Genomic DNA, 16,769 nt, shown 5'->3' with positions numbered 1-16,769 from the left:
ATCCCTTAGCACAGTAGCGTATCGTTCATTTGTTGGAAAATATCATGTTTCTAGGTATAGTATATGCAGCCTCTAAACTTGACTCGTCGCATACAAATATGAATCTTCACTGCTCATTTTCTAATTATCTTGGAGGAGTTTTTGTAGGTAAACAAAAAATATCTCACATCCAAAGGTACTTCATTGGGGTCAATCTGTTGACAGGTTCCCTTTAAGAAAGCCCCCAAGCATAGGATTAATAGAAAGATGCAGAATCTTAACAGGAGCGAGAGGCCGAATTTTATGCTCCATACGTATGTTCAGCGGTGAACTGGATAGTTTCAGGAAGTTGCAGACCAATAAAGGAAGCCACAAGAAAGAAGTTTAGGAGACACATGATGGTTATCTGACATTGGTTGACCACGATCGTGAATGAATGAACAATTTGCTGCATTAATAGATGTTTCATTCTTCATCCTGTCACATGAAATCCGACCTACACAAACTAATAACCTAATGTGCGAACTAATGTTGATTCTGGAGGTATAAGGTACAATATTATATAATATTTTTGCATATTTGGTATGTCCCGCTGATGTTATGTTACACCCCATCCTGCATGTTATTCGGGTACTGAAGTAAATAAATGCTGGATTCGGTATAGTATGAGCAAAACTGAATCAACAAGTGGCCCATTTGACTGTAAAGACAAACAACAGCCTTGAAAAGGGTGACTCCCCCCGTTAATGTTACCATATACAGTGACCCGCCCTTTAATTAAAATATGAACAGGGACCCTAGAATTGTAATATAGTGGGGCAGATTTACTTACCCGGTCCGTTCGCGATCCAGCGTAGCGTTCTCTGCGGTGGATTCGGGTCCGGCCGGGATTCATCAAGGTAGTTCCTCCGCCGTCCACCAGGTGGCGCTGCTGCGCTGAAAAGCATCTGAACGCACTGGAGTTCACCGGGCGGGACCGAGTGAAGGTAAGCGCATCCCAAGCGACACATTTCTTTTTTTAAATGCGGCGTTTTTTCCGAATCTGTCAGGTTTTCGCTCGCCCACGCCCCCCGATTTCCGTCGCGTACATGCCGGCGCCGATGCGGCACAATCCGATCGCGTGCGCCAAAATCCCGGGGCAATACAGGGAAAATCGGCGCAAATTGGAAATATTCGGGTAACATGTCGGGAAACCGTGAATCGGGCCCTTAGTAAATGACCCCCAGTGTCTCCCATTAATTATTATAATAGCTCATGACATACATACAGAACAAGAACCAAGCTTAGCACAGAAATACAGCACCAGAACTAGGCTCCATTTAGAAATATAGCGCTAGAACAATGCTCATCCCATAAATACAGTACCTACACAGTAACCCCCTTCATAATGAAGTAACATGTAAGCAGTGCACCCCTCATAATTAATTCATACATATACAGTGAGCTGACAATGAATTTATATGCAGTGCTGCCATACACTGTCTGCATAATTAATTCTTATATCTCACCCTACAACAGTGATGGCCAACCTATGACTGACACGCATAGCCATTTTCAGTGGCACGCGGCCGCCGGAGAGTTAAGTTTCATCCTCGGCTCTTACACGGCCAGGTGCAGTAGCCGGGAGGCTGAGAGATTGTCCAGCACATTGTAATAAATAGATGTAGTATGGCAGTACATGGTAGGATCAATCACACAACCTAGGATTAAAGTACCCTAGAAGTTAAATAATTATACATATTTGTTATTTAAACTATAAATATCACAAAATTATGCTTTTTTGTCAAGGTGACACACCACCAGAGTTATGCTTGGTTTTTTGGCGAATTTTGACACACCAAGCTAAAAAGATTGCCCATCACTGCCCTACAACATGGTGAATATGAACAAGACACCTGGGATCACAGTTAGGTTGAGACATTTTTATGCGTGAGATAGTCAAAATGATAGTCTATTAAATAATGGTTGACTCATTTTGGGGTTGTCAGCAGTGTTTTAAAACATTACATTACTTTATTGTATTATTATATAACACTATGGGGGTCATTTACTAAGGGCCCGATTAACGTTTTCCCGACGTTACCGAATATTTCCGATTTGCGCCAATTTTCCCTGTATTGCCGTGGGATTTTGGCGCATCGGCACCGGCATGCACGCGGCGGAAATCGGGGGTGTGGCCGAACGAAAACCCGACAGATTCGGAAAAGCCGCCGCATTTTTTTTAAAAAAGTGTTGCGAAACTCGCGCTGACCTTCACCAGGAATAGGCCGGTGAATTTCAGGGCATTCCGGCGGGCCTCGTGGAACTTCAGCGCAGCAGCGACATCTGGTGGACGGCGGAGGAACTACCTTAGTGAACCACCGGAAGACCCGAATCCACCGCAGAGAATGTGCCACTGGATCGCGAATGGACCAGGTAAGTAAATATGCCCCTATATTTTGTAGGTTCTTAACCATTTTTTAACTGCTAAAAAAAACTGATTAAAACTGATCACTGATGGTCTGGGTGTTAGAGCAGAGTTTCTACAACACACCTTAAAGTTCTTGAGGTGTCACTTTGAAGAGATGCTTGATGGGTCACCGAGTAGACCATTGCAGCCCATGAAAAGCTGAAGGTCAACTCCTTCAGGCTAGCGTCGTACAACTGAAACCCATAACAGATGTAAAGATATTATTTTTGAAAAAAACAACAATACAATCATCATAAATACAGTACGGTAAATCTTCTCAAAGGTTGTAAATAAGATGCAAAAATAACCAATGGAGACTTCCTAAAAAAAAATCATTATAGATTCTTTCTATTTTACTGGTTTTGTGGCAAAATGTGCCTAAAGACTTAGTCCTCGATCACATTTATAGACTTTGTTCATGTTTTGCTTTTACATTTTGAAGTTGCAGTGAATATCACTTTCTGTTTGGGGCAAATTTTTGTCACCAAATGAACTTATATGTATTTTCTCAGAAAATTTTTACTTAGTTTCACAATTGTAGAATGTTTGTAGAATGTTTGTAGACATGCTGCTCGTTGGAATTTAGACGTTGTGACCATTGTCTGATTTTGTGGAATATGAGGACAAAAACAAAAAACAAATAAATGTGATGATATAAAATGGAGTGATGTCTGTATTATTGTGCGGGCACAACGCTGTAAAATAGCATGGGAAGCCGCCTCGTCCTTGCCGGTAGGTTCACCTCATCATTGGTAGATCCAAGCAAGGGAAGGATGTGGAACCTCTTATTCTCGGACGTCAAACATAAAAAAAAGGACTATACTTTGGCAAAAAAACCTGAGTGGGATGTTCATACATAGACATTTAGCAGGAAAATGTCACTTTATTAATAAAAGCTTGAATAAAAATATTGATAAAAAACAGAGATAAAATAATGTCAGACAATGGGGCAGATTTATTAAGTGTCTGAAAGTCAGAATATTTCTAGTTACCCATGGCAACCAATCACAATCAGCTTTCATTTTACCAGTGCTCATTAATATTTTAAAGCTGAGCTGTGATTGGTTGCCAAGGGTAACTAGAACTATTCTGACTTTCAGACACTTGATAAATCTGCCCCAATGTGTTTTGCGCATGCTAATGGGCGCTTCATCGGGTCAATGCATTCTATATAGAACACAAAGGGTATATATATAGATATTGATAACAGAAAATTATGTAATAAGTAAAAATACAATATTATTAAGGGATACAAGAGTGGTATGGAAGATACTGAGGAGAAGATTTGATTTACCAGTTGAGACATCACAATTCTTAAAGATCAGTGAAGTACTGGATTTGAAGAAATGGGAAGGGCCTAGAGCATTTATTAGGGAATGGGAGAGGAATCATTAAGATGGCAGATCTAGTAGATAGCAAAGATAAAAAATTTAAAACATTTGGTCAGTTGAGAGCGGAGTATGGGTTGGGAGAAGGCCAATTTCTATGCTACTTACAGCTCGCAAGTGAACTGGGGAAGAAAGAGGATCTGTGGTGGTTAGGGAAGGCGACCCAAAAACGGTTTGCGGCAATGATAACACATAACAATGTTGACCCTTCAATAGCCAGCATAAGGAAAGCCATCACCCCCAGAGCTGATGACGTTTTTGAAGGAAGACTAGCAAAAAAATGGAAAGAGGATATAGGGACGTCATTGACAAGTCAGGAAGTGGGTAGGAGGCTCTTGAGGGGATGGAATGACACACAGAAGGCCACTATATCTGAAAATCTGAGAGAAATGCAGTGGAAGATCGCATTAAGAGCTTACTGGGCCTTCGACAAACCATTTCAAAGCAAGTTCTTGGATTATAAGGCAGAATGTCCTAAATGTGCAAGACCTAATGCTAATCTCATACATTGTCTATGGTTTTGTCAAGCGGCCAAAAAACTATGGGGGTCAGCGAATCAGTTAATTGAATCTGTATTAGGAGAAAGAGTAGAGATGGATGTATGGAGAAGTATCTTTCAATATCGTGAGGGAAGGCTCGGAAGGCAGAAAGATGAAATGATAGATTTGCTGATATTGGCTGTTAAGAAGGTACTACTGACAGAATGGTTATCTTCACACCTACCCACACTGCTGCAAGTAAGAAGAAAGTGGAGGGAATTTTTGATGTTTCAATGGGTGGAGAGAAACAGTAGATATAAAAAGAACAACGGAGGGAAGTGGAGAGCAGTGTGGGGACCTACAGTTAGCAGGATCTTCTCAAGAGAGGAAATAGATATACTCTATGGTGGGACCTAACTAGAAATAAGAAGATAAGCGAAGTTGGAAGCCAGTTGCATCTCAGGGAGGGAGAGCGGGGTTTGGGGGGGGCGGGTGGGTGAGGAGGGAATAGGGAAATGTATGTAAGTAAATTTGACAATTGTAGAAATTGTATCTTTTGTAAGAGTACATGCAAAGCTATGAACATGGTGCCCTGTGAAGGGCCATGGATGTGCAGAACTGTTTTAAAAAATTTTTGAAAACCTAATAAAGATGATATAAAAAAAAAAAAAAAAGTAAAAATACAACAAATATAAATTCAATTCATATTTGTAAATTTAAAGATATGTATCTGATATATAAATAGAACCAAGCACAGGATACATCGATACCCAGTATAATTAATATACAGCCTATAAAAGCTAGAAATATAAGCGTTGTGAAATATGGTAATAAGTGTGTTAATCTGATTTTTTATGTTGTAATTTGACTATTCGTACATTTCAAAAAATGTAAAAATTGCTCTGAGCACTGGAGGTGCAAAATGACTGAAAGCTCCAGGTAGCAAACAAATTAAAACCCTGAGATCCACCGTACATGTAGTGGTTAATTTACTCTGTGAAATAACCTAAAACTCAACAAGTTTGTATAGGAATTGTTTATAATGACCCTATAACAGTTCTTATAGTCCCCATTTTCTGATTTTCAAAACCTCTACTTCAGGTGTCCAGGGCTGGTGGTCGCACATGCTCTGAAGCCAATCTTGCCTCCTGGATCATCTTTGCCAACTACAGATCCCATGTACTATATGGTGTTGAAGGAATTTAGGACTTGCAGAGGGAAGCTGGAAAGACTATTGATCCTGCTACGTGATTGTACCAGGGTTCGGGGGTACTCATATACTCATTTGGCAGTTTTGGTGGCTTATATGAAGTTATAGTAAAATATTATGTATGGAATACAATATGATTAGATATTTTTAGCATCAAGAACCCACCATATTGTATATATAGTTATTTTGTATTTATGGGGTAATTTATCTATTTTGTGATTTTACAATAACTTGTCTCATGGTCTTTTTTTGCTGTTTCTAGGTGTAAGTTTCACAATGACTTGCAGCTAAGTTAAAAATATTAATGACTAACATCAGGGTGGGCATTCAGAAAGGGTACATACCGGTAGTTACCATTTAAAGGTAAATTATCACCTCTGTGGTAGATGGCCTAGATAATTTCCTATTTAAATGCCCAAAGACTGAAAGCTGCACATAGATCGTCCTATGCAGATATCAGCCATGAATCTCCTCCATCTTCTGCTTCTTTCTGCAGCCAGTCTGCTGAGCTCTGAAGGTAAGAACTAATAGATGATTGTCGTACGTCTTTATTATTAGGGACAGTTGTTTCTCTGGACAATCCCTTAGTGTTTTGCACCCAGGTCTATGGGGCCACACAATACCTGACTAAGAATACTGTAGTCCAGGGGTGGGATATCCATCTGGTTGGCCCAGATTGTCGGTAAATTTACTGCCAATTTTGAGTACCAGGTATACAGGGGAATACAACTATGTATTGGGTTCTTGAACCCCCATGCTGTTCTATAACGCACACAGAGTCCTGGCGCAGGCATAATTCATCGAGCCACTGTTACCAGACCATTAATAGGTTCCTGCGGAATGAGACACTATAGAATGTATGGGGGAGATTTATCAGGAGTGTCTGAGAGCAGAACTGTTCCAGTTGACAATGGCAACCAATCAGAGCTCAGCTTCCATTTTAAAAACTGCATTTGGAAAATAAAAGCTAAGCCCTGATTGGTTGCAACTAGAATTGCTTTTGCTCTCAGACACTTCTTATAAATCTCCCCGTATGTATATAAAACACCGGAAGGGGCCATAGGAACACAACAGAGGTGCACTATAGGTCTACTACAGGGAGCACTGTAGGATATCTATAGAATAATTTACAGGGCACTATGGAATAAAGAAAATATGGTTCTCTCTGGACGTGAACTTTAGTTAAAAAAGCAATAATAGCTGAATTTGCTGAATTCAACTATGCTACTAAATATATACTAAAGACGCACTGGGCATTACATAAAATAACCACAGGGGGCACAATATACTATGAGAGACACGTGAAGCCGACGTGATGAGTGAACCAGAGGTCTACAGTCTACAGAACATCTATGCACAACTAGTACCAACCACTACATGGTCACATGCATTATGATAACCTGCTGGTGTAGCAATATTTTTAGTAATATTGGTCTTTGACCCCTTCCTGACGCGTGCCGTAATAGTACGGGTCCCGATGCATGGAGAGGGCTCACGGGCTGAGCCTTCTCCATAGCCGCTAAGTCTTCGCTCCATATTGCGCAACATGGGCCCCGCCACCTTGGTGCCAATCGGCACTCCCCGTCACAAGCCGTCACAGATCTCTTTAATTTCAAACAGTATTTATCCCCAAAATAGTCAATTCTGAAAATACGGAAAATCGCTATTCGATTTGTAGGCCGCGTGACGTCAAAAAAATTATCCAAACATTTAAAAAATTATGAAAATGTAAAGTAGACAAATGGGAAATGTTATTCTGCAAGTTACTTAGGTGGTAAATCGATCTGCCTGAAAACGCAGTGATTTTGAATTTCGAAAATGGCAAATTTTTCTAAAAATTCATCATTTTTTCTTTTTTTTGTAAATAAACGCAAAACTTATCAGCCAAAATTTACCACTAAAATGAAGTACAACATGTGGGGAAAAAACAATCTCAGAATCGCTTTGATAAGTAACAGTGTTCAAAAGTTATAACCATATAAAGAGACGCAGGTCAGAATCCAAAAAATGGGACTGAGCCTTAAGCTGTAAAATGGCTGCGTCCTTAAGGGGTTAAGCCGCAATACAGCAGTTTAGGACAATAACGAAAATAAGCTCCGGCACCAGCTCACCCTGAGCTGGTGCTCGGTATTTGCAGCTTACACCTACCATTTCAAGTGGTATTTTTCCTTTAAGGCTCAGCCAAATTTTTTGGATTCTGACTTGCGTCGCTTTATATGGTTATAACTTTTAAACTCTGTATTTATCAAAATGATTCTGAGCTTGTTTTTTCCCCACAGGTTCTGCTTCATTTTACTGGTAAATGTTGTCTGATAAGTTTTGCGTTTTTTTACAAAAAAAAAGAAAGAACGCTGAATTTTTTTAAAAATTTGCCATTTTTGAAACTTGAAATCATTGCATTTTCAGGCAGATAGATTTACCACCTACATAAATTGTTGAATAACATTTCCCATTTGTCTACTTTACATTTTCATAATTTTTGAAATGTCTGGATAATATATTTTGATGTCACGCGGCTTACAAATCGAGTATCAATTTTCCGTATTTTCAGAATTTACTATTTTGGGGATAATTTCCCCCCTATATAACCAACCCATTTTCAAATCTGCACCCCTCAAACTATCAAAAACAGCTTTTAGGAAGATTGTTAACCCCTTGAGATCTTCATAGTAATTACATCAAAATGGAGGTGAAATTTAGAATGGTCGTATTGTGCCGGTTATACGTTCATTTAGCCCTAAAATTTACACATTTCTGCAATCTCTCCCGAGTACAGAGACCCCCCACATGTGGCCGTTACTTGTTTTATGGGCGCACAGCGAGGCGCGGAAGGGAAGGAGCCCTGCAGCTGCCAGGATTTTTGTTTCCTCATTGGCCCCTTTTGCAGGCTATAAAATTCGAGCTTTTTCGTTATTGGGGCCTTTTTTTTTTGCAGGATGAGATGCTTTTTCCAGTGTTACCATTTTGGGGTTGTTATCCCCTATTGTTGAAAATTAAGAAACTTTTTTTTTTGAGGGCAGCAGTAGAAAAGCATCAATTCTGTACTGGATTTTTTGCTTTTTTTTTGTTTTCACCATATAGCCTAATAATCATGTTATCTTTATTCTATGGGTGGATATGATTACAGGGATACCAGACTTAATTTTTTTTTCTGTCTTTTTCTAAACTTACCAAATAAAACCCTAATGTGAAGAAAAATCTATAATTTTTGCATTGCCGTCTTCCAAGTGGCATAATATTGTTACTTTTTTGACTATTGAGTATTTCTCTATACATCTTGATTGTTTAGTGCTCTTTATGTGGTGCAGAGACAATGCCGGTAGGTTGAAATAGAGTAATGGGGGAACAGTAAGGAAAGTATAACTTCTTTTTTTTTTTTTTAAGAAACGCGAATAGACACCCGCTATAAAATAATTCATGTCTGTCTTAACACAGGTACAGATTTCAAGATAATAAATGGACATGAAGTCAAACGTAACTCCAGACCCTACATGGCTTACATTTTAATTTCAAATGGAACACACACAATGTCTTGTGGTGGAACTCTGATCAAATTCAATTGGGTGCTGACTGCCGGTCATTGTACACTGTAAGTACATGGAAATGTCCCTGAAAAAAGAAAAGCTGAGATCCACGAGGTGTCGTCCCGTTCTGGAGGGCGCTGCCACACTCAGAGATTAGACCGGAATGTTGTATCCATAAAATGATTTTAATAAAAAGTAAAACACTACGCGTTTCGGCTCCGGGCTGGAGCCTCCGTCAGGTGAAAAATTACATACAAATTATACTGAAGGGCACTCTGTCACACTCTCAGCCGGAAAATTGCCCCACCTCCATGTCTCGGCATGTCAACTTTGCAAGGCGTGTATTAGGTTAGCCATTACTGTTCTAAACTGTGCAGCAGACTGCAGATGGAAGGTCATGTGATCTCTAACTGTCCTTGAGCAATCGCCCTGCCAGAACCTTGATCTCATATTTATAAACATTATCATAAAGTCTTGACGATTGCTCATGGACAGTTAGAGATCACATGACCCTCCATCTACATATCTACATGACCCTCGTCTGGCTGACGAGGTAAAAGACAGGAGACTTTGCTTTACATATCAAGAACTATTAATAGATAATAATAGATGTGTATTGGTAAATTACCTATTATCTTGCCCCCTTACATTTTCACACACATTACAAAATACATGAAGTAACAAGGGGCTATTCCCTTTAAATTAAAATTAAGAAAAATAAAACCTTTTGCTCTGCTCTGATAATCAATTGTCGTATCAGTATTATTGATTATTTTAGCAACATTCCCCCACATTTATTAAAGTGTTTGTGCAAATTTTCTGTCTGACTTTACACTGAAAAGAACATGCAAACTGCTTGCACATGTATTTATAAAGTGTCAGCGCCAGTTTTGCGTTGCGGCTGCCCTGTGTCCGCCACAAAATTCAGCACCTAAAGGGATGTTCCGCTGCCAATTCCGGTCGCGTGCCAGATTTATTACTGCGACTGAACAGAATTGTGTCGCACGCCCTATGTTATAGGTGCACCAAAAACAGTTTGTGCACAGGGGGCGCCAGATTCATGAAAAACCTGTGCCAGTATTCAATTATCTGCCGCACCCTGCACATTAGTGAGCAAACTGCGCCTACTTTTGATAAATGTGAGCGAACTTCGATTTTCTCAAGTCGCCGTTCTGGCAGCATCTAGTACTTATTTCAGAGGTGTTGTAACTATTTTGTCCAGCAGACGGCAGCACCAGGCAGTAATATTACTGGTTCATCATCACTGGGGAAACCGGAGTTGGAGCCCATCTCTTCTGCTTCTGTCCACAGCACCATAGTCAATCTATAGTACAACTAGGAGTTTCAGGAGAGTCTTCTGTATAGTCATGTGAAGACTTCAGAGGTCACCTCTGCACTAAGTGGACAGGATGTAGCATCAGTCACCTATGAGATGCCGTCTGCTGCACCAATGATATTTCATGGTCAACACTAGCCTGGCAGCTACAGTGGCCACGCCATCACATCAGGTGGCCCGCTGCAGTTAATCATTCTCTAGGACAGTGGTTCTCAACCTTTCTAATGCTGTGACCCCGCAATACAGTTCCTCATGCTGTGGTGACCCCAAACCATGCAACTCACCGTAAAAACACAGTAAAATTGCGGCTCCGATGGCTTTAGGCGACCCCCGGTTTTGGCCACTCGACCCCCGCTGGGGTCCCGACCCACAGGTTGAGAACCACTGCTCTAGGAGGTGTCATTTCTGCAGCCATGTAAACAGCAAAGAAAAAGGACCACACATAAATTAGTACTCATATTCTGCATATATGGGCACTGTATTGTTCTTCTCTTACCCTGCATATATGGGCACTGTATTTGTTCTTCTCTTACCCTGTATATATGGCACTGCGCCGTTCTACTACTCTTACCCTGCATATATGGGCACTGTATTGTTCTTCTCTTACCCTGCATGTATAGGCACTGTATTGTTGTACTCCTACCCTGTATATAAGGCACTACGCCGTTCTACTACTCTTACCCTGCATATATGGGCACTGTATTTTTCTTCTCTTACCCTGCATACATAGGCACTGTATTGTTCTTCTCTTACCCTGCATACATAGGCACTGTATTGTTGTACTCCTACCTTGTATATATGGCACTACTACTCTTACCCTGCATATATGGGCACTGTATTTTTCTTCTCTTACCCTGCATACATAGGCACTGTATTGTTCTTCTCTTACCCTGCATACATAGGCACTGTATTGTTGTACTCCTACCTTGTATATATGGCACTACTACTCTTACCCTGTATATATGGGCACTGTATTGTTCTTCTCTTACCCTGCATACATAGGCACTGTATTGTTGTACTCCTACCTTGTATATATGGCACTACTACTCTTACCCTGTATATATGGGCACTGTATTGTTCTTCTCTTACCCTGTATATATGGGCACTGTATTTGTTCTTCTCTTACCCTGTATATATGGCACTGCGCCGTTCTACTACTCTTACCCTGCATATATGGGCACTGTATTGTTCTTCTCTTACCCTGTATATATGGGCACTGTATTGTTCTTCTCTTACCCTGCATGTATAGGCACTGTATTGTTGTACTCCTACCCTGTATATAAGGCACTGCGCCGTTCTACTACTCTTACCCTGCATATATGGGCACTGTATTTTTCTTCTCTTACCCTGTATATATGGGCACTGTATTGTTCTTCTCTTACCCTGCATACATAGGCACTGTATTGTTGTACTCCTACCTTGTATATATGGCACTGCGCAGTTCTACTACTCTTACCCTGCATAAATAAGCACTGTATTGTTGTACTCTTAGGCTGTATATATGGGCGTTGCACTATTACCTGTATACACAGGCACATAATACTACTACTCAAAACCTATATATATGGGCACTGCACAATACTACTACTCCTAACCTGCATATATGGGCACTGCACTGTACTACTACAGTTCCCCTTATATACAGGCACTGAACAGTAATACTCCTACCCCATATATATGGGCACTGCACAATACTACTACTCCTACTCTGCATATATAAGCACTACACCATACTAATTATTTTATATTATGCTCAGGCGCTGCACAATACGACTGTGTCCTGTATATGTAGTTTGCATTAGTCTTCCATATAATTTATGTACATTGCAGAAGAGGGGGGGATTATTCGAATAACAACTAGCCTCACTAAATACCTTTCGCTTTCTCTTTTTAGGCCCTATGGTAAAGCACAGGCTGTTCTGGGCGCACACTTAAGTGGTTTATCTGCGAAAGAAAATGGAAGACAGATTTTCTCTGTTGTGAAGTATATTCCTCATCCGAAGTATAACAGCGCAACTTTATACAATGACCTTCAACTCATGAAGGTAATGACCCATAACTTATTACCATTTTAATTCATTAGAGTATTTTCCAACATAGATAGGGGAATACCGTATATATTCGTGTATAAGCTGAGTTTTTCAACACAAAAAATGTGCTGAAAATCCTCAACTCGCGAGTCAATACAGCACTCATCCTGCAGGGCGCTGCAATGTTTTTCTCCCGGCCAGTGCATAGTATGATGTCAGCAGCGACCGCGTCATACTATGCGCCTGCTGGCCTGGAAGGTCTAGGCCGCTCCCTGCAGGATGTTACCGAAAACAGAAGATGGGCCAGCGCATCGGGGCCACCGGAGGGTGAGTATATAAGTTTTGGGATTTTTTTAGTGCTGTGCTGGCTGTATACTTCAGGGGGCAGGCTGGGCTGGCTGTATACTACTGGGGGCAGGCTGGGCTGGCTGTATACTACAGGGGACAGGCTGGGCTGTGCTGTATACTACTGGGGCAAGCTGGGCTGTGCTGTATAGTACTGGGGGCAAGCTGGGCAGTGCTGTATACTACTAGGGTAAGCTGGGCAGTGCTGTATACTACTGCGGGCAGGCTGTATACTACTGGGGGAAGGCTGGGCTGGCTGTATACTGCACAGGGCAGGCTGGGCTGGCTGTATACTACAGGGGGCAGGCTGGGCTGGCTGTACACTACAGGGGGCAGGCTGGGCTGGCTGTATACTTCACGGGGCAGGCTGGGCTGGCTGTATACTACAGGGGGCAGGCTGGGCTGGCTGTATACTTCAGGGGGCAGGCTGGGCTGGCTGTATACTTCAGGGGGCAGGCTGGGCTGGCTGTATAGTACTGGGGACAGGCTGGGCTGGCTGTATACTAGTGGGGGCAGGCTGGGCTGGCTGTATACTAGTGGGGGCAGGCTGGGCTCGCTGTATACTACTAGGGGCAGGCTGGACTGGCCGTATACTACTAGGGGCAAGCTGGACTGGCTGTATACTACTGGGGCAGACAGGGCAGGCTGTATACTACAGGGGGCAGACTGGGCTGGCTGTATACTACAGAGGGCAGACTGGGCTGGCTGTATACTACTGGGGGCTGGCAGGGCTGACTGTATACTACTGGGGGCAGAATGGGCTGGCTGTATACTACTGGGGGCAGGCTGGGCTGGCTGTGTACTACAAGGGATTTGCTGGCTATATACTACTGGGGGCGGGCAGGCTATATACTACTGGGGGCGGGCAGGCTATATACTCGAGTCAATAGGTTTTCCCAGTTTTTGGTGGTAAAATTAGGGGCCTCGAGTTATACTCGGGTCGGCTTATACTCGAGTATATACGGTAGATACATCATAGATAAAAACACTTCAAACTTATATATCCTTATTAGAGATGAGCGAGTATACTCGTCCGAGTATACTGCTCGGTCGAGTATTAGCATACTCGGACCGGCTCGTTACTCGGACGAGTATCTCGCCGGCTCGAGTTCGAGCATTAAATTAATAAAAGACACAGAAGAACAGTGTTTACACTGTTCTTCAACACATAACACATGTTTCCAGATGTAATTGTAAGAATACATTAATAAAACACTATTCTTCACTTTACAGGTGTTCGCGCGTGTCTCCCGCTAAGTTCGGAGATGTGCGCCGAACATCAGCAATGTAAAGAATAGTGTTATTTGAATGTGTTCTGCAATGTGCACTTAAATGCTCGTGTTTTCACTGTTTTTATTCTATTCTTCACATTGCTGATGTTAGCGCGTATCTCCAAACTTAGCGGGAGACATGCGCGAACATCTGCAAAGTGAAGAATAGAATAAAAATAGTGCAAACTGTGAAAACAAGAGCATTTAAGTGCAGAACACATTCAAATAACACTATTCTTCACATTGTTGATGTGCGCGCACATCTCCGACATTATCGGAAGACTTGTGCTAACATCTGCAAAGTGAAGAATAGAATAAAAACAGTGAAAACAGTGAACACAGGACCATTTAATTGCAGAACACATTGAAAGAACACTATTCTTCACATCCAGATGTTCGGCGCACATCTCCTAACTTAGCGGGAGACACGCGCGAACACCTATAAAGTGAAGAATAGTGTTTTTTTAATGTATTCTTACAATTAAAACATCTGGAAACATGTGGAATGTGTTATTATTTACTGTTCTTTTAATGTGTTGTGTTAGTGAAAAAATGCTCGGGTCTCCCATTGACTTTAATGGGGCTCGTTATTCGGTACGAGCACTCGAGCATCGGGAAAAGTTCGTACCGAATAACGAGCACCCGAGCATTTTAGTGCTCGCTCATCTCTAATCCTTATATATTATATTTTGCTCGGAAAAAAAGGATAAGGCTTATTTTCAGGGGATGTTATATTTTCTTTCCAGGAACAGATATCCTCATTTATTTGTGAAAAAAAAAAAATCAACATTTGTACAAATATAATAATGTCGTCATCTTCTGGGACATTATCATAACTCTCTAAACCCTGAATTCCATCGTAAATTTCCTGTGACTATTTTGCATTTAGAAACATTGGCCCCTAATTTCCATACATGAGCATCTCTTGTCTATGTAGCTTGTCAGATACCTCTTCCTCCTTCTCCATGTAGCCTGCTGAATTGTGAAACACAGTACTGGTGTTATTTTAAAGAGGAGAACCTCCCCTTTAACATTGCATAAGAATCATGCTTCTTGGTGCCACAGAACTGGAGATACCCACAGTCAAAATTAGTGGGAGTGAGAGCTATACAGGCGGTCCCCTACTTAAGAACACTTGACTTAAATACGACCTCTAGTTACAAACGGACCTCTGGATTTTGGTAATTTATTGTACTTTAGTCCTAGGCTACAATAAACAGCTTTAACCCCTAGGCGCACCACGACGTTATACTACGTCCCCGAGGCTAGATGCTTAGCGCACCGGGACGTAGTATAACGTCCAGCTTCTGGGACCGGCTCACGAACGGAGCCGGTACCAGAAGCAGCGGCTGTCAGCTGTCTATCACAGCTGACACCGCGCTGTAACACCCGCGATCGGAGCCGACTCCGATCGCGGGTGTTAACCCCTTACACGCCGCGGTAAAGCATGACCGCGGCGTGTAAGGGTGTTCCTGCTGTGGAACGGATCCCCCGTGCCGCTTACCGGGGGATCCGATCCTCTTCCGGGCAGCTCCGAGGACTGGCTTGTGCCCCGGAGCTGCCCGGTCTCCAAGGCAGCCAGACCCCTTCCGGGTCTGACTGCAAACTGTCTGAGCATGCGCAAGCTTGCTCAGACAGTTTACACTGCTCTACAATAAAATAGTATTGTAGAGCAGTGTATTGAACTTAAACCAGTGATCAGAGCATCAATGGTTTAAGTTCAAGTATGTATAAGTAAAAATATGCAAAAACAGTTAACACTACACATTATAATAAATAAAAAATAAATACATAAAATATAAGCCCCTAAAATGTCACTTTCCCATAAAAAACTTAATAAAGTATAAAAAACATAAAAACACAAAAAAACCCCGCATATTTGGTATTGCCGCGTCCGTAACAATCTGCATAATAAAACAGAATTGTTACTGGACCCGCACGGTAAACGCCGGAGGAAAAAAACGCAAAAAACGTTCCGAAAAAAGATAATTTTTAATTAATACCCTATAAAAAATGCTCTAAAAAGTGATTTAAAAAATTTTATGCACTCTACAATGAGCCCACTAAAAAGAACAACTGTTTTCGCAAAAAATAAGCCCCTAACAAGATTTGTCAGCCAAAAAGTAAAAAAGTTATGCATATAAAAAGATGGTGATGCTAAAATGAATAAGATTTTCTCCAAATTAGTTTTTATTCAGTACAATTGAATAAAATACACAAAACCCCCACATATTTGGTATCCCTGCGTCCATAACAATCTGTATAATAAAACAGAATCGTTATTAGATCCGCAAAGTGAACCCCGTAAAAAACAACTGTAGGGATCTTCCCGGGGGATGGTGTGTTAGGACACAGTTCACAGCAGACGTAGATGTATAAAAGATGAACTTGGCGTTTATTTTTAGCATAAACAGTCCAGCAAACATAAATACAGCAACACCGTGCTTTTAAAAAATTCAAACAAAAGACCTACCCGTCTGGGCGCTTACTAACAGGTTGTTTCACCTATCTGACACTCACAAACGCAGCGTCTTTAGCCTGGATATCGCAGGGTGAGTTTTAGCTCCCGCAGTGGCTGCCTTCGCAACTTCCTCCAAACCCACATAGGCTGTTTAGTGGCTGAGAGGGGGAGGAGGACCTGTAAGCTTTGGAAAGCTTTTACCTTCACAGGCTGATTAGGAGGAGAGCTCACCTGATCCAAAACCCGAACTGGATCGAGGGGAGGGAGTGGCAAGTCCCTCTACCAAACCTACCTGCC

The 16,769-nt window shown here is 41.6% G+C and overlaps 1 protein-coding gene across 1 annotated transcript in view; it reads left to right on the top strand.

Moving 5' to 3' along the window:
- The first annotated feature begins 5,854 nt into the window (after positions 1–5,854).
- LOC140111806 (transmembrane protease serine 9-like) overlaps positions 5,855–16,769 on the top strand; it is a 41,276-nt gene continuing 30,361 nt past the window's right edge. Inside the window, exons 1-3 of the mRNA XM_072132627.1 lie at positions 5,855–6,022; positions 8,941–9,094; positions 12,260–12,410. Of these exons, the coding sequence (XP_071988728.1) occupies positions 5,953–6,022; positions 8,941–9,094; positions 12,260–12,410 (375 nt within the window). The 5' untranslated portion in view covers positions 5,855–5,952. The remainder of the gene's footprint in view (positions 6,023–8,940; positions 9,095–12,259; positions 12,411–16,769) is intronic.

The sequence above is a fragment of the Engystomops pustulosus genome, chromosome 1 (assembly GCF_040894005.1).
Source record: "Engystomops pustulosus chromosome 1, aEngPut4.maternal, whole genome shotgun sequence".
Lineage (NCBI taxonomy): Eukaryota > Metazoa > Chordata > Amphibia > Anura > Leptodactylidae > Engystomops > Engystomops pustulosus.
Note: the sequence above shows the minus strand (reverse complement) of the source record. Positions and strands in the feature narration are given on the sequence as shown.